Source organism: Geotrypetes seraphini, chromosome 2 (assembly GCF_902459505.1).
Source record: "Geotrypetes seraphini chromosome 2, aGeoSer1.1, whole genome shotgun sequence".
Taxonomy (NCBI): Eukaryota; Metazoa; Chordata; class Amphibia; order Gymnophiona; family Dermophiidae; genus Geotrypetes; species Geotrypetes seraphini.
In genome coordinates this window covers 255,954,198-255,979,121 of record NC_047085.1, presented here as the reverse complement: position 1 = coordinate 255,979,121, position 24,924 = coordinate 255,954,198, and the positions used below count along the sequence as shown (strand labels likewise).

Below are 24,924 nucleotides of genomic sequence, written 5' to 3'. Positions count from 1 at the left end.
TATTGATCTGCCCTCCCCGAATTATCCAAATGAGGAGTCACTGTAAGATTAAAATCCCCCCCCAAGACCAGGGCACCCCCCCTTAAACTGGAGAATTCTAGGCACCAGCTCTCGAAGGAAGACCCCCTGACCCTCATTGGGAGCATAAACATTGACCAGGGAGTACAAGACCCCCTCAATCAAAGCCTCCAACATAATATACCTACCCTGAGGATCCCTCATCACCCTCTGCATCTCACAGCGAATCCCCTTACGGACAAGAATGCCCACCCCACCCCTCTTAGAAGTGCCCACCCTGGAAGCCCAGAAGGCCTGAGGAAATCGAGAATCCCTAACCAGTGATTCATGGGACTGGAGGAGATGTGTCTCCTGGACAAAACAAACATCAGCCCGCAAGCGCTGCAGTTCCCTATAAAAAGCTCGTCTCTTATTGGGGGAATTGAGACCCCTGATATTATAAGAGACTAACCGGAATCCCTCCATAATCCAATAGGAAGAATGGCAATGCAAACCCAACCCCCACCAACTTGTCCCCACATTCTCCCACTACCCTCCCCTAACCCTCCCCCAAAGTGAGAGTCCACAGATCTCCCACCAACATTCAAGGAAGTGATCCATCTCCTTGGCCCCTTACACAAACCCCACAACAACACACTAACTGTCAAATACAAGTCCCACAACAATCCCCAGGATTCAATCCGCCCACCCCCAAACCCTCCCGCACCACACTGCTCACTCCCCCCTCCCCACACAGTTCAACATACTATCACAGAATACCAATACATCACTCCATCTTCCCCCTTCCCACCCCCCCCTAGAGCCAGTCCACGGACTACCCCTGCTCACAACCAGTCCACTACTCATGTCCAGACACCCAGCTCCAAGGAGGGGTTCACACACACAAACACCATCTGGTATCCCTCATGGGGGGCACTGGATGTAGAGGCAGAAACTGAAAGGGGGGGCGGTGGGGGTCCACCTTCTCGGCCGCCCCTCCCGCCCCGAGATCCCCTCTCCACTTGTTGCCATCGGGAGGGGGTGGGAGGCGCCGCCCTGGGAGATACCGCTCCCCCAGCAGGAGCAACCTCCTCCGGAAGTTCAATACCTGCTTGTTGCAGCAGACCACGAGCCTCCCGTACTGTAGTAACTTTTGTATGGACTCCATTTAGGGTGATCACCACCCCAAAAGGGTAAGTCCAGCGGTAGCGCAAATTACTACGTTGCAATGCTTTAGTCACTTCTCTGAACGCCCTACGTTTCTGGAGCGTGCCCGCTGCCAAGTCCTGATAAAACTCCAACCTATGGCCTTCCCAGGTAACTGTGCCCATCTCCCGGGCTCTGCGGAAGATCTGCTCTTTAAGGGTGAAGCTCAGGAGGCAAAGGACGATATCCTTAGGTTGATCAGAGGTCCTAGGACCCAGGGCTCAATGTGCCCACTCCAGTCCCAGCTCCAGGGTATCATCTTGTAAAAGCCACCTGAGCAGCTTAATGGTGGTAGCATGCACGTCTTTAAATTCTGGCAAGTCCGGTAGGCCCCGCACCCTCAAATTATTACGCCGGGTGCGGTTCTCCAGATCCTCAACTTTGTCCAGGAGGATTTGATAGTCAGCAGAGGCAGTTTCCAAGGATCTTTGCACCCCAGTCACTTTCTCCTCGCAGCCGTCCAGCCGCACCTCCACCACCTCGACCCTGGTGCCCACCTCTACCAAATCAGTGCGCAGCTCTTGCACCGTTTCCCAGACCTGCACCGCCACAGCCGAAATTTCAGATTTTACCTCCGTTATCCAGCGCTGCATATCCGCTTTAGTAAGCGGTTCCGGCGGGACCTCCACCTGCACGGGCTCAACCAGCATGTCGGCGACCGCCGCGATAGCACCACTCAAGCGCGCCGCTTCCCCACTGCTAGTTTCCGGGCCCGCTCCGCCACGTGCCACCCGACCCAGCGCCTGTTCCAGCGTGCGCTGGCCGGGTTTGTCGCCGGGAATTTTCTTGCGCGTTGCCATGGGGTTCCCTGAGTCTTCCCCCACCTCACCACCACCCGGGATGCCAGAAAATGTGCTGTTTGCACTGCTTTTAAAAGTTAGATCGCCGGGCCCGAACGGAGCTTACTGATTAAGCTTCCATCCGCGGCGATGACGTCACTTCCTCCCCAACTCTATATATATTAATAAACTAAAAAGACACTTCTGACTGCACTTGCCAGCTGTCACGTACTGGTTGGGAAATACCCTGCTGGCCTAAGCGAAACTTATGAAGAGGAACAAACCAGCAATACTTGACTCTTTTTGCATGGCAATAGAGCCTCACACCTGTTATGATGAACACATCTCATGGTCAAGAATAGAATTCTCGAGAATTACATTTAGTAAGATGTGTCTTGTGATAACAGGGCAGAGGGATCAGGTTCAGAAATTGCTGATATGATAGATTAAAGGGGCACTTGCGGGAAAAGGATAGGCCTTACGGTAAACTGAACAGACGTACAGCGTGACACAAATGTATAAACCAATAAATGAATTACAGATGTAATGACGTATAGGAAAAGAACCAATAAAGATGTATCATGTGATTTAGACCAACGTGGTGCTAGCCACCAAGAAATGTATAAAAATAGGCCTTTAAGCAGAAGTAAGCAGAACAGACATCAGAGGATCCTCAGGCCTGAAGATCACATTCTGTTACTCTATATGCTGAATGATTTATTCTTGTAAGCTGTTACTGATTTGTTAATAAATATACCTATTGCTTAATACCAGTATATAGAGTGTGAGGTCTCTATCTCGGTGTAGGCTCCGACAGTGGCCTACTTCAATACATACATGTGTGTGTATATATATATGCAATTCTATATTTGGGTGTCTAATAGGAGCCTATTTTCCTTTATAAAATACTAGTGTAATAGATATAATGAGATCCATGCAGTTAGGCACGAGCAGTTAACACCAGCCATAGAACTAGTTAAGGAGCTAGAGAGATACATTGAGGAAGCTCACCAACAGCATGTGGAAGACTGTACCTGAACAACCCAGAAGAAGGCCTGGATGAGAGAAGAGAAGACACCCCTGCAAATTCTGGAGAGACGGAAGCAGAGATAAGGGGTGATCGCACACCAGGAGTAAAAGAGAGACTGCATGGGGACGTCCCCCCACCCGAAGAGCAGAAAACAACCTCAGGAGTACTGCAGGAGGGAGAAGATTGGTCCTATACCATGGATGTCGACCTACAACCCCAAAGGAACCCCTGAATAAAGAAGATGGGGTCATCGTGGGAGACTCCATCGTAAGACATGTGGACAGCCACACCGCAGGAGGGAGAGAGGATAGAATCGTCACCTGCCTGCCTGGAGCAAGAGTGAAGGATGTGGCCAACAGGATCTCCAGAATCATAGACAGCGCTGGGGGAGAGGACACTGCTGTGATTATCTACGTGGGAACCAACGATGTGAGTGGAAGGAAGTATGACAGGGAAGAGATGAAGGGACAGCTCCGCTCACTCGGAAGAAAATTGAAGATCAGGGAGGTGAAGGTGGCCTTCTCCGAGATCCTCCCGGTACCAAGAGGGGATGCAAAGAGACAAGGGGAACTGCAAGCAATCAATGCCTGGATGAGACGATGGTGCAAAGAGGAAGGCTTTGACTTCGTGCGCAACTGGACGGCGTTCTGGGGAAAAGCAAGTACTACAGAAAGGACGGACTGCACCTCAACAAGGAATGAGCAAGAGTACTGGCAGGCAACATGAAGAGGGCCATCGAGAAGGCTTTAAACTAAAGGACAGGGGAAAGCCGACAGTCGACCACCAGTCCGGGCGACAGGATGCCCCGAAGAAGGAACTACGAACAACTACTCAGACACAGGAGGGGTTAAACACAAAGCAAATGAGGGAGACAACACAGCAGCAGAAAAGGATATTGTGGAAGAAACAGTAGATACTGCTAAGCTTAGAAAGTCCAAGAAGGTAACACAAAGGGAACTCAAAGGTATGTATACAAATGCTAGAAGTTTGGGAAACAAAATGGGAGAGTTAGAAGCAATAGCAAAAAACGATGAACTGGAAATCATTGTCATAACACAAACAAGGTGGAATGATGAAAACAAATGGGACACAGTACTATAGGGATACAAACTGTAAAGAAGAGATAGAGTGGGGCAGAAAGGTGGTGGTATTGCCCTATATGTTCGGGAAGAAAAAGAATCCGTGAGAGAGACTATGGCGGAAGAGAAAGAGAAGCTGGAATCCCTCTGGATCAGGATTCCCAGACACAATGATGCTGACATGATACCGACCGCCAGGACAGAGGGAGGAGACAGACTCGGAAATGATAGAGGAAATTAAACAAGAATTTAAGACATGTAATGTCATAATCTTGGGGGATTTCAATTTCTCGGGGATAGACTGGGATCTGGGAACCTCTAACTGTGGCAAGGAGGCAAACTTCCTGGAAGTGCTAGGGGACTGCTTCCTGGAACAGATGGTAGGAGAGCCAATGAGAGGAAACGTCACCTTGGACTTGGTTCTAAATGGCATTAAGGGACCGGCAAAGGAAGTAGAAGTCACGGTCCTCCTGGGGACGAGCGATCACAACATGATCAACTTCAAACTTGATGTCGGGAAAGGGAAAGGTACCAAAACCTCAACCATGACTTTAAACTTTAAAAAGGGAAGATACAACAGCATGAGAGCCATGGTGAAAAAACAGATTAAGAAAAAGATGGGTAAAGTCATAACGGTGGAACAGGCATGGTCCCTACTGAAAAATATTATCACGGAAGCACAAAGCCTCTACATTCCGCGAATGTCCTAAGTAAAGAAAACCAAAGGCAAAAGAGAGCCGGCATGGCTTACCAAAAAGGTGAAGGAAGCCATAAATGAAAAGAAGGACTCCTTTAAACGTGGAAACGCACGAAAACATCCGAAGCTTGGAACAAGCATAGAGATGCTCAGAAAAAATGTCACAAGGCAGTGAGGATTGCCAAAAGGTCTACAAGGAGAAAATAGCCCAAGAGGCCAAAAATTTCAAGCCCTTCTTTAGATACGTTTAGGGGAAAAAACCCGCAAGGGAGACGGTGGGACCACTGGACGACCTGGGAGGAAAAAGGTGCATCAAGGATGACAAACAAATTGCAGACAAACTGAATTCCTTCTTTGAGTCTGTCTTTACAAAGGAAGACACTGCAACAATACCTGACACAGTGAAAGTGTTCAAGGGAGTCGTACAGGACAGCCTCACCACAGTGGAAGTGGACTTGGACCAGATTTAACACCAGATCGACAAACTTAAAAGTGATAAATCACCTGGTCCGGACGGAATTCATCCAAGAGTCCTAAAAGAACTGAAATTTGAAATCGGAGAACTATTGCAAAAACTTGCCAACCTGTCAATCAAAACAGGACAGATACCGGACAACTGGAAGATAGCGAACGTCACGCCGATATTTAAAAAAGGATCGAGAGGAGTGCCAGGCAACTACAGACCTGTCCCTGGAAAGATGGTTGAGGCGCTGATCAAAGATAGCATAGTCCGGCACCTAGGCACACACGACCTTATGAGAGCCAGTCAACATGGGTTCAGGAAAGGGAAATCATGTTTGACGAACCTACTTCAATTTTTTGAGACGTGAACAGACAAATTGATAGTGGAGAAGGTGGAAATTGTATACTTGGACTTTCAGAAAGTGTTTGACAAGGTTCCATATGTAAGACTTCTCAGGAAACTACAAGGCCATGGAATAGAGTGAGATATACTACGATGGATAGGCAAATGGCTAGAGAACAGAAAACAGAGAGTGGGCATAAATGCGAAGTTCTCAGAATGGGAAAAAGTGACTAGCGGTGTACCCCAGGGCTCGGTACTTGGACCCATCTTATTTAATATTTTCATAAATGACCTAGAAGAAGGAATATCCAGTGAAATCATCAAGTTTGCAGACGACACAAAGCGATGTTGGGCAATCAGATCGCAGAGGTCAGCGAGGAACTCCAGAGCGACTTGAATCAATTGGAGAAGTGGGCAGATAAATGGCAGATGAAGTTTAATGTGGAAAAATGCAAAGTGATGCATTTAGACAGAAAAAACAAAGAACACAAGTATAGTATGTCAGGTGTAACTCTGGGAAAGACCGAACAGGAAAAGGACCTGGGTGTACTGATAGATAAGACCCTGAAACCGTCGGTGCAATATGCGGCGGCGGAGAAGAAAGCAAATAGAATGCTAGGCATGATAAAGAAGGGAATTACGAGTAGATCAGAGAAAGTTATAATACCGCTCTACAGAGCCATGGTCAGACCGCACCTGGAATACTGTGTCCAGCATTGGTCTCCATACCTAAAGAAGGATACAAAACTGCTAGAGAGGGTGCAAAGACGAGCAACGAAGCTAGTGAGAACCTGGACTACGAGGAACGACTTAGGAGACTGGGGTTGTTCTCCCTTGAGAAGAGGATACTGCGAGGAGATCTGATCGAGACTTTCAAAATACTGAAAGGATTTGACAAAATAGAGCAGGAGAAGCAGTTATTTACAATGCCCGATGTGACACGGACAAGAGGACATAAACTGAAGCTGAGGGGGGACAGGTCCAGGACGAATATCAGGAAGTTCTGTTTCACGCAGCGAGTGGTGGACACCTGGAATGCTCTCCCAGAGGAAGTAATTGCAGAATCCACCGTTCTATGATTTAAGGGTAAACTAGATGCACATCTCCTTAAAAGAGTGGCATAGAGTGATACGGGTAAGGGTAAATTAGATGCACATCTCCCTTGAGAAGCATACGGTGATATGGGGACTAAAACTAGGCCAGGGTACAACTGGTGGGGCCTCCGCGTGTGCGGATCACCGGACTTGATGGACCCAGGGTCTGATCTGGAGATGGCAATTCTTATGTTCTTATGTGTGTACCTAATCTAATCTAATCTAATCCTTAGGTTTGTATACCGCATCATCTCCACGTTCGTAGAGCTCGGCGCGGTTTACAGTAGATGAAATAGGAAGGAACTACAACAAAGGGAAGAATATTTAGAGGACTTGGGATGCCAGATATGAAGAGTTTTTGAGGACTTGGGATACCAAAGTTGGAGAGAGGCTTACATTTTTGAGAAAAGCCAGGTTTTCAGATGTTTGCGGAAAACTTGGAGAGAGCTCAAGTTCCGAAGAGGGGAGGTAAGGTTGTTCCAGAGCTCAGTGATTTTGAAGGGGAGGGAGGTCCCTAGCATTCCTGTATGGAAAATGCCTTTTAGCGAGGGGAAGGATAGTTTTAATTTGTGGGAGGGTCTGGTGGTATTAGGGTTTGAGGAATTCCAAGAAAGAGGGATAAAGGGAGGGAGGATAACGTGTAGAATTTTGAAAGCTAAACAGGCGCATTTAAAGTGGACCCTGGCGATTATCGGAAGCCAGTGAAGCGTGGACAGGAACGGGGAGACATGGTCAAATTTACTTTTAGCGAAGATGAGCTTGGCCGCGGCATTCTGAATCCGCTGAAGTCTGTGGAAGCTTTTCTTAGTTAGGCTTAAGTAGATAGAGTTGCAATAGTCCAATCTGGAAAGGATGATGGATTGGACAAGGAGGGTAAAATGTTTTTGATGGAAGCAGGATCTAACTTTTCTCAGCATGTGAAGGCTGAAAAAGCATTTTTTTACCAAGAATTGGAGGTGGTCATTGAAGGACAATGTGGAATCAATGATGACGCCCAAGACATTGCTCGAGAACTCAAGCTGCAGAGTGGAGCCAGAGGGTAGTGGGATGGAGGTGGGTAGTTGGTCTAGTTTTGGGTCGAGCCAAAGAAGTCTTGTTTTGGACTCGTTCAGTTTCATTTGCACAGTGTGGGCCCAGGATTGTAGGTTCATTATACAAGAGGATATGTTCTTAGACAGGTTGGTGAGGTTCAAATAGGTCTCGAGGATTTCAAACATAGGTAATAAGAACAGTTATTGCAATTGTAAAAGGGATCTACATAGGTTAGATTTATAGACATTCTCTGAGCTATTGGAAAAAAAATAATTTATTTACAACTAGTCTTTAAGCCTGTTACATTAACGGGTGCTAGAATAGATGTGTGTGTCTGTCTTCTTTCTTTGTCTCTCTCTCTCCTTGGCCACTTTCTGTCTGTCTGTCTGTTTACATACTTGATGTAATAAAAAAATGTTATAAATAAAGAGTTATAAATATCTAAGTGGTGTAAATGCGTATGAGGTGAGTCTTTCATTTGAAAGGAAGCTCTGGAATGAGAGGGCACAGGATGAAGTTAAGGGGTGATAGGCTCAGAAGTAATCTAAGGAAATACTTTTTTACAGAAAGGGTGGTAGATGCATGGAATAGTCACATAATTTATAGTGTACTATAAGCTGCATTTGTAAGTCCTGCCCATGTGCACATCCATGCACTATGTAAGATATGCATGAATTTACAGAATAGCATTAAAGCAGATGTTTGACATTTACATTTTATATAATCTTATGCACATGTATATGCTGATATTTGAATTTTTTAATATTGGTAATTAATTAGAATACCTGCTCTTTACTAACCTGTGCCAAAATTCCCAATGAAAGTCATCATCATATGCTTTCTATTCTTTGAAAACCCTTCACTCTCTCCTGCCACTTTTTATCCTGCATAACTCTTACCTTCATGACCAAGTTGTAGAGTGATATAAAGACAAAGAACAAATCAAGGTATCGGGTGCTGAACACGAGTGCAAAGAGGACTTGACTCTTCCCTGATATCCCTGTGTGAAAGAAAGAGAAAAGACAAGGCCTGATGAAGGAAGACCAATGACAGGAAATGAACTCTTCAACTTGATGTGATAAGAAATAGGAATTTAGGTGTAATGAACAAAAACTCATATATAGGAAGAGCTGATAAATCAAGATGGGACATGCAAAAAGGCAGGTTATGGAGAACATTAAGTGTTGCTATAGTGCAGGGGTAGGGAACTCCAGTCCTCGAGAGCCGTATTCCAGTCGGGTTTTTAGGATTTCCCCAATGAATATGCATTGAAAGCAGTGCAAGTAAATAGATCTCATGCATATTCATTGAGGAAATCCTGAAAACCCGACTGGAATACGGCTCTCGAGCACCGGAGTTCCCTACCCCTACTATAGTGGGACAGACCAAAGGTCCATTAATCCCAGTATCCTGTTTCCAACAACGACCAAACCAGGTAAGATCTTAAAAGCGTACAACAGATTTTCTGCTGCTTATCCTAAAAATAAGCAATGGATTTTCCCAAGCCCATCTTAATAATGGCTTATGGACTTTTCTTTTAGGAAATTATGCAAACTTTTTTCCTAAAAGAAAAGTCCATAAGTCATTTTAAAAGACTTGCATGGCATTTTCATATATAAATAGTGGGTTTATACATATAAATATTTCCTTGTGTGTAAAGTAGTATTTTAGAAAAGCTGTTAGTTATCATACATAACAATGTCTACCAAAGGGATGGGTAACGAGGGCCGCAATCCAGTCGGGTTTTCATGATTTCCCCAATGAATATGCATGAGATCTATTTGCATGCACTGCCTCCCATTGTATGCAAATGGATCTCATGCATATTCATTGGGGAACTCCTAAAAACCTGACTGGATTGCGGCCCGCGTTGCCCACCCCTATACCATACCATCTTTAAAGGAATGTGGTTTAAATAGGCCTATGAAATATGCATTTATTTCTTACCTAAACATTTTAAAAAAATGCGTATTTACCTGCTCTGAGGTGTATGTAAGTGCCAGTTAGATACTCATTTAGACTTGGGGTTTAGAGAAGAGGTGGAGGGACAATTGTGCTGACCTCTCTCTGACTTTAGAAACTAACTAAAAAATGCATTTCTTTTTGTGTGTTTTGTATCATTGCTCCTTAACTGTCTCTCTTTGGTCATCCAGTTTTGTAAAATCTGGCATTTACTTGTGTGTTGAAGAATACTCCAAACTGAAAAAGGAAAATCAGTTTGTTCAACTAATGTATGTCGTACTGTCTATGAACAACCTGGTATACAATTCAAATTTGACCCAAGACCTCAAATACCCGTAATACTACTAATGTAATTTTCCGTGCCCTTGCTGGGGTGAGATGTTCATCATCGGTTTTATCTTGAATATATTATTCAAGACAGGCAAAATTTCTTTTTTTAAATTATTATTTCTTTATTAAATTTCATAATATTCACAAGCATAAATCTTGTTCCATATAATACAGAGAATGAAACAGTTCCAAATAAAATATTTCCACACAAATGGTATAAATTTTTTCCTCTTCCTTAGACCACAATATAGAAGAGTGGTAATCAGAATCTAGTGGAGATAAACCAAGGTATAACACATTCGAAGAAAAAGGCTTAATGTGTATCGGTTGCAATTCTAACTTAAAATCCATTCCTTAATTAATCCTTAACGATCTTCTTAACTTTTAGAAACTCCCTCAAATGGTCTGGAGAATAAAAAGTATATTTTATTCCCAAATACCTAACCAGGCATTTACAGGGATATGCTAAAAGAAGCGTAGCCCCAAGTTTAAGAGTCTCTTGTAAAAAAAAGGAAATTCTTTCTTCTCTCTTGCGTAACTTTTGAGACATCCGGATATATCCAAAGTCTTTGATCTCCAAATAATTTTTGAGAATTTTTAAAGTATAATTTTAAGATCATATTTAAATCTTGCTCAAAAACGAAAGATACTAAAAGAGTAGCTCTTTCAGTATCTATAGACAAAGTTTGTTCCAAAAGAGCTGAAATATTCCCAAAGTCAATCTGTTTATCTTCTCCGTCCTCTTTTCCCCCTTCTCTTTGAGGAATCTTTTTATTTGATAGGTAATAAATTTTATTCAATGGAGGAATATTGTTAGGGGAAATTTTTTAATTCTCAGTTAAATATCTTTTAAAAAGAGCTATAGGCGGAGTTCCAGATAGTAGTGGAAAATTCAGGATACAGAGATTCAATCTTCGATTATAATTTTCAAATTGTTCTAATTTACGATGTATTGAGGAATTGTCTTTTAATCATAGCCACTTTAAACTGTTGCAACTACTGTATATCATCCTGTGTTTGTCTAGCTTGGTCTGTAAGATCTTTTTTCATTTAGTCAACAGTTAAAGTTAGATTATCAAGTTTAGCAGTAATAGTTGTTACCTGCTCAGTAGTTTGAGTCAGTTTAGTCTCCAGACGTTGAAGGAGTGTCCAAATGTCTCCTAAGGAGGCTTCCATGGGAGCGGGAGAAAATCCTTTCTCTTGAGTTGATCCTTCAGCTGCGCTACCTGTGCTGGCTCTGTGCCCTTGCCGGGAGACCCCCATAGTTCCACTTCCGGGGTTGGGAGTCTCCTGCAACAAAGCCCCGGTCGTACCTGGACACGAAGGGTTAGAAGGAGCCGGAGGGGACAACGATGTCTCCAATCCCGAAAGGTAGAGAGGCTCTCCAATATCTCTCTCCAGTGCCGGGTCACTTGCAAAATTTCTTTTTAATCAATCTTATGTGTGAACTACTTAATTTAAAAAGAGCACTTATCTTTCAACCCATGATTTTCGGGGTAGGTCTTAATATAAGCCCTACCCCAAAAATAAGCCCTAGTCGCCGGCAGCAGCGCTTCTCCCCCACCCCCACTGCCACCCCCACCCCTGCCCTCGCCACGCAGCTGAACCCCCACTGATACTTCCCTCTCTCCCTCCCATTAGAACGGCCCTGACTGCGAGACTGATATACCTTACAAACGGCAGCATCGGCAGCAATCTAATCAGGCTGCTTCATGGCCTTCTCTCTCTGGGGTGTTCCATGTGCCGTGTTGCTAATGACATCATCAGTGATGTGGCAGAGGAACACCTGGGTGGGAGAAGGCCACAAAGCAGCCTGATATATTGCTGCTGACGCTGCCGTTTGCAAAGTATATCGGTCTACCGATCGGAGGGTTTAGATGGGAGGGTCAGCGGGGGTTTGGCTGTGCAAGGGGGGAATAGAAAGATGCTGCATGGGGGGGGAAGGGAGGAATTGAAGCTGTGCAAGGGTTCTGCTACACAAAGGATGGAAGAGAGGGAGGATAGAAAGACGCTGCATGGGGAGATGGGAGGAAGGGAGGGATTGAAGCTGTGCATGGGTTCTGCTGCACAAGGGATGGTTGGGAGGGAGGGAGGGAAGGATAGAAAGATGCTGCAGAGGGAAGGCACAAGGGGATGGGTAAGAGTGGAGGAAAGATGCTGCACATGTGGGGGAGAGAAAGGAAAGAGGAAGAATTGGGGTGGAGGAGAGAGAGGGAGAGATGGTAATTGTACATGAAAAAAATAAGACCTACCCTGAAAATAAGACCTAGTGCGTTTTTTGGGCCCAAAATTAATGACAGTGTCTTATTTTCAGGGAAACATGGTAGTGAAAGCCCCATAGCTGCTCCATATAAGAGGCTAAGCCTTCCCAGCCCCAAGGCCATTCCCCTCAGATTAAAAATTGGCAGCACACAGGCCAGTCCAGGTGCCGGCATTTCTCCTGTTGCCCTTCAAACCCCCTTCCTGTGGTCCGTTCTAACATACCTCGATCGCTGCAGTATTGCTATTGGCAGCGATCGAGGCATGTTAGAAGAAGTCTGTGGGAGGTGGGGGGGATGAAGAGGATAGACAGTCACTGGATCCGGGGGTGGGGGACTGAGATGTGATGCTTGACCTGGGTGTTCCACGCTTTAAAAGTGCTACATTAAAAATTGCCTTATTCAACAGAAAAAGGTATGAAGGTATTTGGGTGGGCTTTGGGGACTTTGGGTTTTGAGGGGGGGTGCAGGCAGGAGGGAGGGGACATCCCTCCTGCCGGGGATTGTTTCAGGGTTTTGTTGCAGGAGGGATTGGGCATCCCTCCTGCCATGGACAGTGTGGGGGTTTGGGGGTGGCGGCAGGATGAGTGGGCATTCCTCCTGCTGGTCGACTTGCAGTGGTGTTCAGGGATTCGCTGCCGCTCAGCTGATTATGGCAGGGAGATTTCCTTTCCACAATCAACTCAGTGGCAACGTGTTTCTCTAAACGGTGCCTGTGACATGGGCATCGGTTAAATAGGGGTGGTTAGGCGGAGTTAAGCATCAGACACGATTCTGCATAGGACACCCATGTGCGATTCTTAATAGTTGCTTAGGCGGCTGCTGAGACCGGGCATACTAAACCGAATCAGGCCCTAAGAGGCAAATTCTATAAATGGCATCCCAGTTGTAGGCAGTGCTAAATGTCCTACCATTGCCTAACCAGCCAATCGGGACACAGGCTGCCTACATTGTAGGTGTCTTCGCGAACCTAGTGAGGCTCGTAGGGCCTTTTCGCCCAAGGCTAGGCATTGGGCATGGTTTCGTCCAGAAGTGGCCTTAGGCGGCCCTAGGTGTCTCCCTAGGGCTGCAGTAGGCACCTGAAATCTAGCATTTTGCTGGACCAACATTTCAAATAGACATGGCTGCTGAACTGATTGTGGCAAGGGAATCTCCCTGCTGTGATCAGTTTAGCAGCCGCAGCAGGGAATCCATCCCCCCCCCATGAAGACCAGCAGGAGGGTTGCCCACTCCCTCCTGCTAGCACCCCCGAACCCCTCCCATACCCGAATGTCTGCGGCAGGAAGAGTGCCAAATTCATCCTGCTGCCACCACCACGAAACATCCCCCAGCAGGAGGGATGCCCAGTCCCTCCTGCCAGAACCTTCCTCCCCCGAGATATCCCCCGGTACCCTGCTCCCCCCCAGCCCACCCGGATACCACCAATATCTTTTTTAGTTGGCCGGTCAGAGGGATGCTTACTCCCTCCAGCTTGCAGGCTCGCCTCCACTGAATGGTGGGCCTTCCCCTTCCTGGTGCATTATGGGATGCACCGGAGAGGAGCCTAAGACCCTGATTGGTCCAGGTAATTAAGGCCCCTCAGCCAACCAGAATCTTAGATATCTCTCCCAGTGCATTCTGGGATGCACTGGGAGTGGCCTAAGATTCCGATTGGTCAGATCCCTTAGGCTAACCCCTCATGGGGGACCGGCTGCTGCTGCTGGTTCAGGGGTCTGCATAAACTTTAAAAAAAAATTTTTTTTTAAAGCTCCCAAGTCTCCTACTGCCCTCAACAAAGCCCCCTCTGTCTCTTCCCTCCCCTCCCCCAGCCAGTGGCAAAACCCCCCTCATAACATCACCCATCTGCTCCTCGCAATGTCTTGGTAGGCTACCCAGGCCTACCTGTATACCTAGTAGTCCAGTGGGTGTGGGGAGGGGGGAAGGGGTTGGTGGGGGTAAGGAGATCAGCCCCTTGCTTCTACCCCTTGCTAGTGCCTCTCTAAAATGGCTGCTACAATGTCTCATGGCAGTTTGCGGTGTAGTACTGTGAGCTGCTCCAAGCGGCCATGAAAGTCATTTTAGAGAGGCACCAGCAAGGGGCAGAAATGGAGCTGTGCTCCTGCCCCCTACAGTATTTGGCAAGTAATATATTACTAAGTGACATTTTATGATTTATTTATTATAATTTAGTAGAAACATAGAAACATAGAAAATGATGGCAGAAAAGGGCCACGGCCCATCTAGTTTGCCCACACTAATGGCCCACCCCCTAACTACCTCCATGAAGAGATCCCACATGCCAATCCCATCTTTTCTTAAAATCTGGCACGCTGCTGGCCTCAATTACCTGTTGTGGAAGATTATTCCAGCGGTCAACTGGGAATGCATAACTTTTATGTGGCCCTGGCTGAATATTAACTGGGCCTGCGTCTGGGTGGCCAGGCTGCCCAACCAGAATTATGCCCCAGTATTCAGTACCAGTGGCAGACATGGCCCAGCACTGAATATCGGGAGATAATTTAGCTTGCAATGATCAGCATTTACAAAAACACTGACTGCCACAGGCTGAATATCCAAGGGGGGAGGGGGTGGTATTCAGAGACTGCATGTGAAACTTGTTCATGGTGTCATTTGAGTTGTCCAACTCAAAGATTAACATTGATATTATTAATTTTATTTCAGATTAACATTATACTATTAGATCATTCTTATAATTTTTGTAGATTACTTCTCATATTGTCTACTTATTCCATCTACTCTATTTTGTTGCAAATCTGTATGTCATCTGCAAAAAGGCAATATTTTCCTTCTAATCATTTGGAAATGTTGCTTACAAAGATATTGAATAGAACTTTTCCCAAGATAGTCACTGAGACACTTCACTGCTCACCTTCCCTTATTCCATTAACCACCACCCTCTCTCTTCTGTGAGTCAACTGGTTTCCAATCTAGCTCACCACCTTAGGTCTACACCCAAGTGTGCTTAATTTATTCATGAGCCTTCTTTGAGAAATTTCATCAAACACTTTGCAGAAATCCAAGCAGACCACATCCAATGTGTGTCCTTCATCCAAGTTCAGTTTATAGGGTTATTCGCTTAATATGCCGCTATTATACTATACATTACAGTCAAATTCAGCACTTTACAACAATAAAAAAGACAGTTACAAGAAAAGAACTCCAAAAGCCCCACCAGTAAACTATCCCAAAGGGTACCCATATAAAAACCCAATTGTCTGGTCACTCAGAGGGGGAAAAAAAATCAATCATTTGACACGATCATCCCTTGGTAAACCATGTTGCTTTGGATCTTGCAACCTGCTGGATTCTAGAAAGTTCACTATTCACTTTGTCAGCACTGAAGTAAGGTTTATCTGCCTGCAATTTCCCATTTTTTTCTCTGTCACCATTTCTCTGAAGTGGGATCACATTAATTTTCTCCAATCCCAAGGAACCGCTCCCATCTCTAAGGGTAAGAACATAAGCAATGCCTCTGCTGAGTCAGACCTGAGGTCCATCGTGCCCAGCAGTCCGCTCACGCGGCGGCCCAACAGGTCCAGGACCTGTGCAGTAATCCTCTATCTATACCCCTCTAACCCTTTTTCCAGAAGGAAATTGTCCAATCCTTTCTTGAACCCCAGTACCGTACTCTGCCCTATTACGCTCTCTAGAAGTGCATTCCAGGTGTCCACCACACGTTGGGTAAAGAAGAACTTCCTAGCATTCGTTTTGAATATGTCCCCTTTCAACTTTTCTGAATGCCCTCTTGTTCTTTTATTATTCAAATGTTTGAAGAATCTGTCCCTCTCTACTCTCTCTATGCCCTTCATGATCTTATAAGTCTCTATCATATCCCCTCTAAGTCTCTATCATATCCCCTCTAAGTCTCCTCTTCTCCAGGGAAAAGAGACTCAGTTTCTCCAATCTCTCAGCGTATGAAAGGTTTTCCATCCCCTTTATCAGACGTGTCTATTAAACAAATCTTTAGGAGGATTGCTAGAGCCTCTCTCAGGTCTTTGAATATTCTTGGATATAACTCATTCAGCCCCAAGGCTTTGTCCACTTTCAGCTTTCCAAGTTGCTCATAAATATTTTCTTTAATGACATCTAAGAACATAAAAATAGCCTTACTGGGTCAGACCAATGGTCCATCAAGCCCAGTAGCCCGTTCTCACGGTGGCCAATCCAGGTCACTAGTACCTGGACAAAACCCAAGGAGTAGCAATATTCTATGCTACCGATCCAGGGCAAGCAGTGGCTTTCTCAATAACAGACTATGGACTTTTCCTTCAGGAACTTATCCAAACCTTTCTTAAAACCAGCTATGCTATCTGCTCTTACTACATCCTTTGGCAACGCGTTCCAGAGCTTTGCCTATACACTAATGCTAGGAGCCTAAGGGCTAAAATGGGAGAGCTGGAAATCCTAGCCAGCAAAAAGGGCCTAGACATAATTGGAGTCACAGAAACGTGGTGGACTGATGACAATGAATGGGATGTGCCTTTACCAGGATTCAAACTCTACAGGAGAGATAGGTCACACAAAAAGGGTGGAGGAATAGCGCTATATATAAAGGATTCCATATCTTCAACCAGGATGGAAACAACAGTAAGGGCAGACGACTTGGAATCACTATGGGTTAAGCTACCAGGAGGAACTGGAGCAGACATAAAATTGGATCTGTACTATCGCCCACCTGGACAAACGGAAGAAATCGACCAGGATCTGGAGGCTGAACTGAGGCAGGTATGCAAAAGCGGAAGTGTGGTGGTGATGGGAGACTTCAACTACCAGGGAATAAACTGGAGTATTGGGCACTCAAACTGCATGAGGGAGACCAAATTCCTGGAGGTCACGAGGGATTGTTTCATGGAACAGCTGGTCACGGAACCAACACGGGGTGATGCCACTCTTGACCTAATCCTCAACAGACTAGGGGGACCCGCTAAGGAGGTGGCGGTACTAGCCCCACTAGGAAACAGTGATCACAACACGATCCAGTACAGGCTAGAAATTGGATCATCAAAGGTGAAAAGAACTACAACGACTGCACTTAACTTCAAAAAAGGGAATTATGATGCCATGAGGAAAATGGTGGGAAAGAAACTCAACGACAGCGCAAGGAAGATGGAGTCCGTAGAAAATGCCTGGACCATACTCAAGGGCACAGTGCACGAAGCACAGAACCTGTGCATCCCCAAGTACAGGAAAAGGTGCAAAAAAAATAGAACAAAAAACCCAGTGTGGATAACAAATGCAGTGAAAAAGGCGATAAGTGACAAGAAAGCATCATTCAAAAAATGGAAAAAGGACAAAACAGAGGAGAACCAAAAGGAACACAAAAAACACCAAAAGGAGTGTCACCGAGTGGTTAGGAAAGCAAAAAGAGAATATGAAGAGAGATTGGCGGGGTACGTCAAGGGGAAGCAACCAGCAAGGGAGGAAGTGGGATCCTTGGATGATGGAGACAGAAAGGGAGTGGTAAAAGAGGAAAAGGAGATAGCTGACAGGTTAAACGAGTTCTTCACTTCAGTTTTCACGAGGGAGGACACAACCAACATTCCGGAACCGGAAGAGATCGTAAAAGGAGATCAGGATGAAAATCTGGTCCAACTAGAGGTGAGCAAGGTGGATGTCCTCAGGCAGATAGACAGGCTAAAGAGTGACAAATCGCCGGGTCCGGACGGCATTCACCCAAGGGTACTCAAGGAACTAAGGAACGAAATAGCTGAGCCACTTCGACAAATATGCAACCTATCCTTAAAAACTGGAGAGATTCCGGAAGACTGGAAAATAGCAAATGTCACGCCCATCTTCAAAAAAGGCTCAAGGGGAGACCCAGGAAACTACAGGCCGGTGAGCTTGACCTCGATCCCGGGAAAGATGATGGAAGCACTGATTAAAGATAGCATCTGGGAACACATCGACAACTATGGGCAGCTAAAGTCGAGCCAGCATGGCTTCTGCAAGGGCAGGTCATGCCTCACAAACTTATTATGCTTCTTTGAGGGGGTAACCAACCAGGTGGATAAAGGGGAATCCATAGATATCATTTACCTTGACTTCCAAAAAGCCTTCGACAAGGTGCCACACGAAAGACTACTAAGGAAGCTATGGAACCATGGGGTGCAAGGGGAGGTCCACCGATGGATCAAAAACTGGCTGGCGGTCAGGAAACAGAGGGTTGGAGTGAAGGGACATTACTCAGACTGGCAATGGGTCACGAGCGGAGTTCCACAGGGGTCGGTGCTGGGACCGCTCCTATTCAATATATTCATTAACGACCTGGAGGCAGGAACAAAATGTGAGGTTATTAAATTTGCGGATGACACCAAACTATATCGCAAGGTCAATAACATGGAGGACTGCGAAGATCTCCAAAAAGATCTGATAACACTGGAAAATTGGGCCAAAAAGTGGCAAATGAGTTTCAACATAGGGAAATGCAAGGAAAAAAACCCGATGTTCACTTACAAAATGGGGGGATCAGCGCTAGGGGTGAGCGACCTTGAAAGAGACCTGGGAGTGATGGTAGACACAACATTGAAGGCGTCGGCGCAGTGTGCCACGACCTCAAGGAAAGCAAACAGAATGTTGGGTAACATTAAGAAGGGTATCACGACCAGGACAAAGGAAGTCATCCTGCCACTGTATCGTGCTATGGTGCGCCCGCATCTGGAGTACTGTGTTCAGTTCTGGTCGCCGTACCTCAAGAAGGACATGGAGGTCAGGGCTGCCATCAGAAATTTCTGGGCCCCTTACTGAGCAATCCTATTGGGCCCCCCACGCACCCCTTTCCCCCCCCGACCCCCCCTTCTTCCATGGGCCGAATACACACATACTTTTCTCTGTCGCCGCACTCTTTGACCAAAAGATTTGTAAGCCTGCAACCACGTCAAGGTAGACTCTTTCAGCAGGGCCCTAACCTAACCTAAACTAAACTAATCTATACCTATTTATTCTAAACTAACATATGTCTAATACTTAACTAATAACAAACTAACAAACATCTGCATAATAAATAACTAATGAATAATAGTGCTAGTAGCTATAATTCACTTTTGAATGTAAAATCTCAGTTAAGGATTTCTTTTGACCTTTGTAGGCCAGAAGTAGATCACAATTGCACAATATTTTTCGTAACAAGTATTAAATGTGTTTTTATAAATACTGTAAGCTTAATAAATATATCAGAAAAAACTACACATCTGAGCGCATATCTGAACATACCCATCTGTATGATCCCATCCTCCTCTGCTTGCCTATAGCTGCATCATGCATGTTAAAAATGTACGATATGTTGATATGTGCACCTTCCTTCCTTCCCATCCATCCTCCTCAGCCTGTCCTTACACATCCACAGCTGCATGTTAATGATGATGTATATGTTATGATGATAAATAAGTGCATATGAGCACATCATTAACATGCAGCTATGGATGAATATAAAAAAGAAACAATATTCTGTACAATTGTCAATTTATAAATCAGCGTCTTCTCCCCATTCTCTCTTCCCCATTTCCCTTCAGCGTCCTCAGCCCACTCTCTCTCCACTTTCCTTCAGCACACGCACATAAAAACAAGCAAGTAATTTATATCATTTTCATTCTATTCATTCATAGAAATTAAAGTCTAAATAATGCCAGTCACATAACAAAACATGATTTTACAAAAATAATTCCCTGCACAGTCAAGCCTTCAAGGATTACTAGATGTCTTTCAGCAGTTCCCCTCCCTCCCTCCCCCTTACCTTTGTGGCCAAGTCAAAATGATCTACCAACAATAAAATTTTAAAAACACAAAGCACGCTGTACGCAGAGAAAATGTTAATTATCATTTATATTCCGCGGGTTTTCAAAGAGGTCAAGGCAGATGACTTTATGCAATGTCACCTCAGTAACAACTATACAAAAATAGACAAATATTCCCCCTCCCTTTTTACTGAAACGTGATAGCGGTTTTTAGTGTAGGGAGCTGCGCTGAATGCCCCACGCTGCTCTCAACGCTCATAGGCTCCCTGCGCTAAAAAAACGCTATTGCGGTTTAGTAAAAGGGGGCCATAGTGCAAAATATATACAGCATATATAAATTCTCAAAGCAGACACATTTTGATCACTAAATTGAAAATAAAACAATTTTTCCTACCTTTGGTAATTTCATCAGTCTCTGGTTGCACTTTATTCTTCTGACTGTGCATCCAATATTTCTTATATTTCTTCCCTTCTTTCAGCCTCCTGTATGCTTCCTCTCCTCCAGACCTCATTCCCTCCCCAAACTTTTTCTTTGTTTCACCCTGCCCATTCTTTCTTTTTCTCTCTCCATATCCCCTTTCTTTCTGTATGTCTGTTTTTCTCTCTCTCACCCTGCCCCCTTCTTTCTCTCTCCACACCCCCTTTCATTCTGTATGTCTGTCTTTCTCTCTCTCTCTTTCCGTGCCCCATTTTTCTTTGTTTCACCCTGCCCCCTTTCTTTCTTTCTGGCTTCCTGTCCCCCCTTTCTTTCTTTCTCCCTGCCCTCCCCTATGCCACCACCATTGGGAAAATGCTGCCACCGCCACTGGGGAATAGGCTGCCACTGCCATCGGGAACAGGCTGGCGCCGAGTTCGCCCTGCTTCTCTTCCCAGCGGGGCTGACCAACTCTCGCCACCCGACGTCAATTCTAACGTCGGAGAGGACGTTCTAGGCCAGCCAGGCAGCGATTGGCTGGCCCAGAACGTCCTCTCCAATATCAGAATTGACGCGAGTGGCGAGAGTTGGCCGGCCCCACAGGGAAAAGCAGGGAGAACTTGGCGCCAGCCTGTTCTCGATGGCGGCAGTGGCACTCAAGTGGCTAAAGAGCCGCAGTTTGCCGGCTTAGGGAGAACACTGGAGGGTGGCCAGCTGTGCACCCCCTTGGGACGTAAACCCAGGGCGGGGCGGACCTCCCCCCCCACCCTGGTATGCCCTATCTGTACCTCACTCCCTCCCTATGACCAAAAATTCTCCTTTCTTCTATTCCCCGTGTACACAACCATCTCTTTCCCTCCCTTCCTCTCTTCCAAGTCCATGCCTTCTGTGTCCAAAAACTCATTCCCTCCCCCGCCTCAGCATCTCTTTCCCTCCCTTCCTCTCTCCCAAGTCCATGCCTTCTGTGTCCAAAAACCCATTCCCTCCCCCACCTCAGCATCTCTTTCCCTCCCTTCCTCTCTCCCAAGTCCATGCCTTCGGTGTCCAAAAACCCATTCTCTCCCCCACCTCAGCATCTCTTTCCCTCCCTTCCTCTCTCCCAAGTTCATGCCTTGTGTCCAAAAGGCACTCCCTCCCCCCCTTTTGTGTTCCACGTTTGCCTCCCAGCCCATCTTTGCAACTTTCTCAGCAAAACGAAGCTCAAGCCGCGAGGCTTGTCTTCTGTTTCCTGCCTGCCCTGCTGCGCACAAATAGCCGACCGGAAGTATTCTCCGACTTCAGCGCTGACGTCGGAGGGCAGGCTTTGCTTAAGCCCTCCCTCCGACATCAGCGCTGACATCGGGGAACACTTGCGATCGGCTATATGTGAGCGGCAGGGCAGACAGGAACAGAAGACGAGCCTCGCGGCTCGAGATGTATTGAACTCCGCGGGTTCCCCGTCCAGCTCTCTCCTGTCCACGTGGGGCGAACCACCCCTCCCCCTAGGCTGTGGCCTAGGACCCTGGGGGAGCCCGGGCCCCCTGTCAACTCCAGGCCCCTGAATGCAGGACTGGTGGTACTGCCCTGATGGCGGCCCTGATGGAGATACTTGAGAGGGTCCAGAGAAGAGCAACTAAGCTAATAAAGGGCATGGAGGACCTCTCATATACTGACAGACTGAAAAAGCTAGGGCTTTTCTCCCTGGAAAAGCGGAGACAGAGGAGACATGATACAAACCTTCAAGATCATGAAGGACATAGAAAAAATAGACAGGGACAGATTTTTCAAATTAAGGGGATCAATAAGTACAAGGGGGCACTCAGAGAAATTGAAAGGGGAGAGGTTTAGAACAAACGCCAGGAAGTTCTTTTTCACACAGAGGGTGGTGGATACATGGAACGCGCTACCAGAGGATGTGATAAACAGGAGCACGCTACAGGGGTTCAAAGAAGCTTTGGATAGGTACTTGGAAGACAAAGGGATTGAGGGGTACAGATAAGAGTAGAGGTAGATTATAGGGATGGGATTAGAGGTAAGTTACAAAATTAATCAGGGACCACTGTTCAGGCACTAGGCCTGATGGGCCGCTGCGGGAGCGGACCGCTGAGCAAGATGGACCTCTGGTCTGACTCAGCGGGGGCAACTTCTTATGTTCTTATGTTCATAACTATTCTCTGAGTCTTTGTAATTTTTGATGGAGTGAAAAATCGATCCACTTGTACCGGTTCTACTCCACTCAGGATTTTGTAGACTTCAATCATATAAGAACATAAGAACATAAGAAGTTGCCTCCACTGGGTCAGACCAGAGGTCCATCCTGCCCAGCGGTCCGCTCCCGCGGCGGCCCATCAGATCTATGACCTGTGAAGTGGTTCCTGACATTTCTATAACCTACCTCTGCTTCTATCTGTACCCCTCAATCCCTTTATCCTTTAGGAACCTATCCAAACTTTCCTTGAACCCCTGTACTGTGCTCTGGCCTATCACAACCTCTGGAAGTGCGTTCCATGTGTCTACCACCCTCTGGGTAAAAAAGAACTTCCTAGCATTTGTTCTAAACCTGTCCCCTTCCAATTTCTCCAAGTGACCCTTAGTGCTTGTGGTTCCCCACAGTTTGAAGAATCTGTCCTTATCCACTTTCTCTATGCCCTTCAGCCGTCTCTTTTCTAAGCTGAAGAGCCCTAACTGTTTTAGTCTTTCCTCATATGAGAGGAGTTCCATTCCCTTTATCATCTTGGTCACTCTTCTTTGAACCTTTTCTAGCACCACTATATCTTTCTTGAGATAAGGAGACCAGAATTGAACGCAATACTCCAGATGAGGTCGCACCATGGAGCGATACAGGGGCATTATAACATTCTTAGTCTTGTTAATCATCCCTTTTTTAATAATTCCTAGTATCCTATTTGCTTTTTTGGCCGCTGCCGCACAGTGGGCAGAAGGTTTCATTGTATACTCCATTCCTGTACATTGCTTTGTCAGCCAACTTTAATCCTTCTCCAGATTTTCTTCCATGAATACAGAACGAAAAGTATTTTAGCATGTTTGCTTCTTCCTTGTCACTCTCCATATAGCAGTTCTCATTCTTATAAATCATAAACTTATCAGATTTCTGGAGTTTTCCTTCTCTGGTTTGAGTAAAGCCAGAAACAGACCCTATATGTCATGTCTGTCTGTCCAAGTTAGACTGTAAGCTCTTCTGAGAAGGGACTGTCTATGAATGTCAAATTGTACAGCGCTGCGTATGCCTTTCAGCGCTATATAAATAGCAGTAGACAGAGTCATTGCTTGTTTTGGGACTGAAGCACAACCTATAGGCAGCTAAGGACAATAGCTGCAGTGAATCCCTTTGAACACCAGATCAATGAAAACCACAGGAAATGGCTGCATTCACTAAATCCCTCCCAGCAGTGACAGAGTTAACTTCTACTGTATACAGTATGTAGGCTATTTTTGAACTCTTGGGATTTCTGAGGCCAATTGGAGAAAAATGATTCATTTAGGACCGTAGAAGAAATCATTGAGAAAAGCACACTTGGGCTACATAAACCTGTAGGATCGTAATGCCTGAGCTCTAGGGGTTCCAGCAATCAGAACTGAACTGCTACAGAGCTTCAACCCTAAAAGAAAGGCTTGTGCCTGTTTTGTACCAAGAAAGCTCCTCTAGCACATAGTCAAGCCCCTCTCTTGGCCTGTAATCAGAGCAATCGCTGAAGAAACTCCTCACTAATAACAAAAAGTGATACAAATCTCACCAAGAACTGGGAGAAGGAAGGATTGCATTTAGTGTCAGTCTGCCCCGAAGGGATTGTTGTCCAATGCAGTGCTCTCACAACTTGTGTCCAGGTAGTCACTATCTTCGTTAATCTTTACTTTTTTTTATTTTTCTTTCTTTTGCATCTTGCCCTCTTGTTTCTATTTCCCTTGTTTTTACCTTAAGATATTGTAAACCTTTCCTGTCCTTTTCGTCCTCTTGTGTTTGGTTTGGTTAATTTGTCTGTGTACAATTCTCTTGTTATGTTTTTATTTTAAATATGGCCCTCTGTTTTTATTTATTATACACCGCTTTGATTTGATTTTTTTGTTAAAAATAGCGGTATCTATATATATAAAATCGGATGGATGTATGTATGTGCCGCGATCACGCAAAAACGGCTTGACCGATTTGAACGAAACTTAGTATGCAGATCCCTCATTACCCGGAATGATATGTTCTGGGGGTCTCACGGCCCACCTGCACATGTGGGCGGAGCTACAAACAGAACTTCAGATTTCACCCATTCATGTCAATGGAAAAAATGTAAAACAGCTGCCAACGCAAAAACGGCTTGCCCGATTTGAACGAAACTTGGTATGCAGATCCCTCACTACCTGGGGTGATATGTTCTGGGGGTATCGCGGCCAACCTGCACACCTGGGCGGAGCTACAAACAGAAAATCAGATTTCACCCATTCATGTCAATGGAAAAAATGTAAAAACTGCCTCCGCATAACCGGCTTGCCCGATTTGAACGAAACTTGGTATGCGGAT

At 45.6% G+C, this 24,924-nt stretch overlaps 1 protein-coding gene across 1 annotated transcript in view; it reads right to left on the bottom strand.

Moving 5' to 3' along the window:
• KDELR3 (KDEL endoplasmic reticulum protein retention receptor 3) overlaps nucleotides 1-24,924 on the bottom strand; it is a 91,186-nt gene that overhangs the window by 25,607 nt on the left and 40,655 nt on the right. Inside the window, exon 2 of the mRNA XM_033929431.1 lies at nucleotides 8,619-8,719. Coding sequence (XP_033785322.1) covers nucleotides 8,619-8,719 — 101 coding nt within the window. The remainder of the gene's footprint in view (nucleotides 1-8,618; nucleotides 8,720-24,924) is intronic.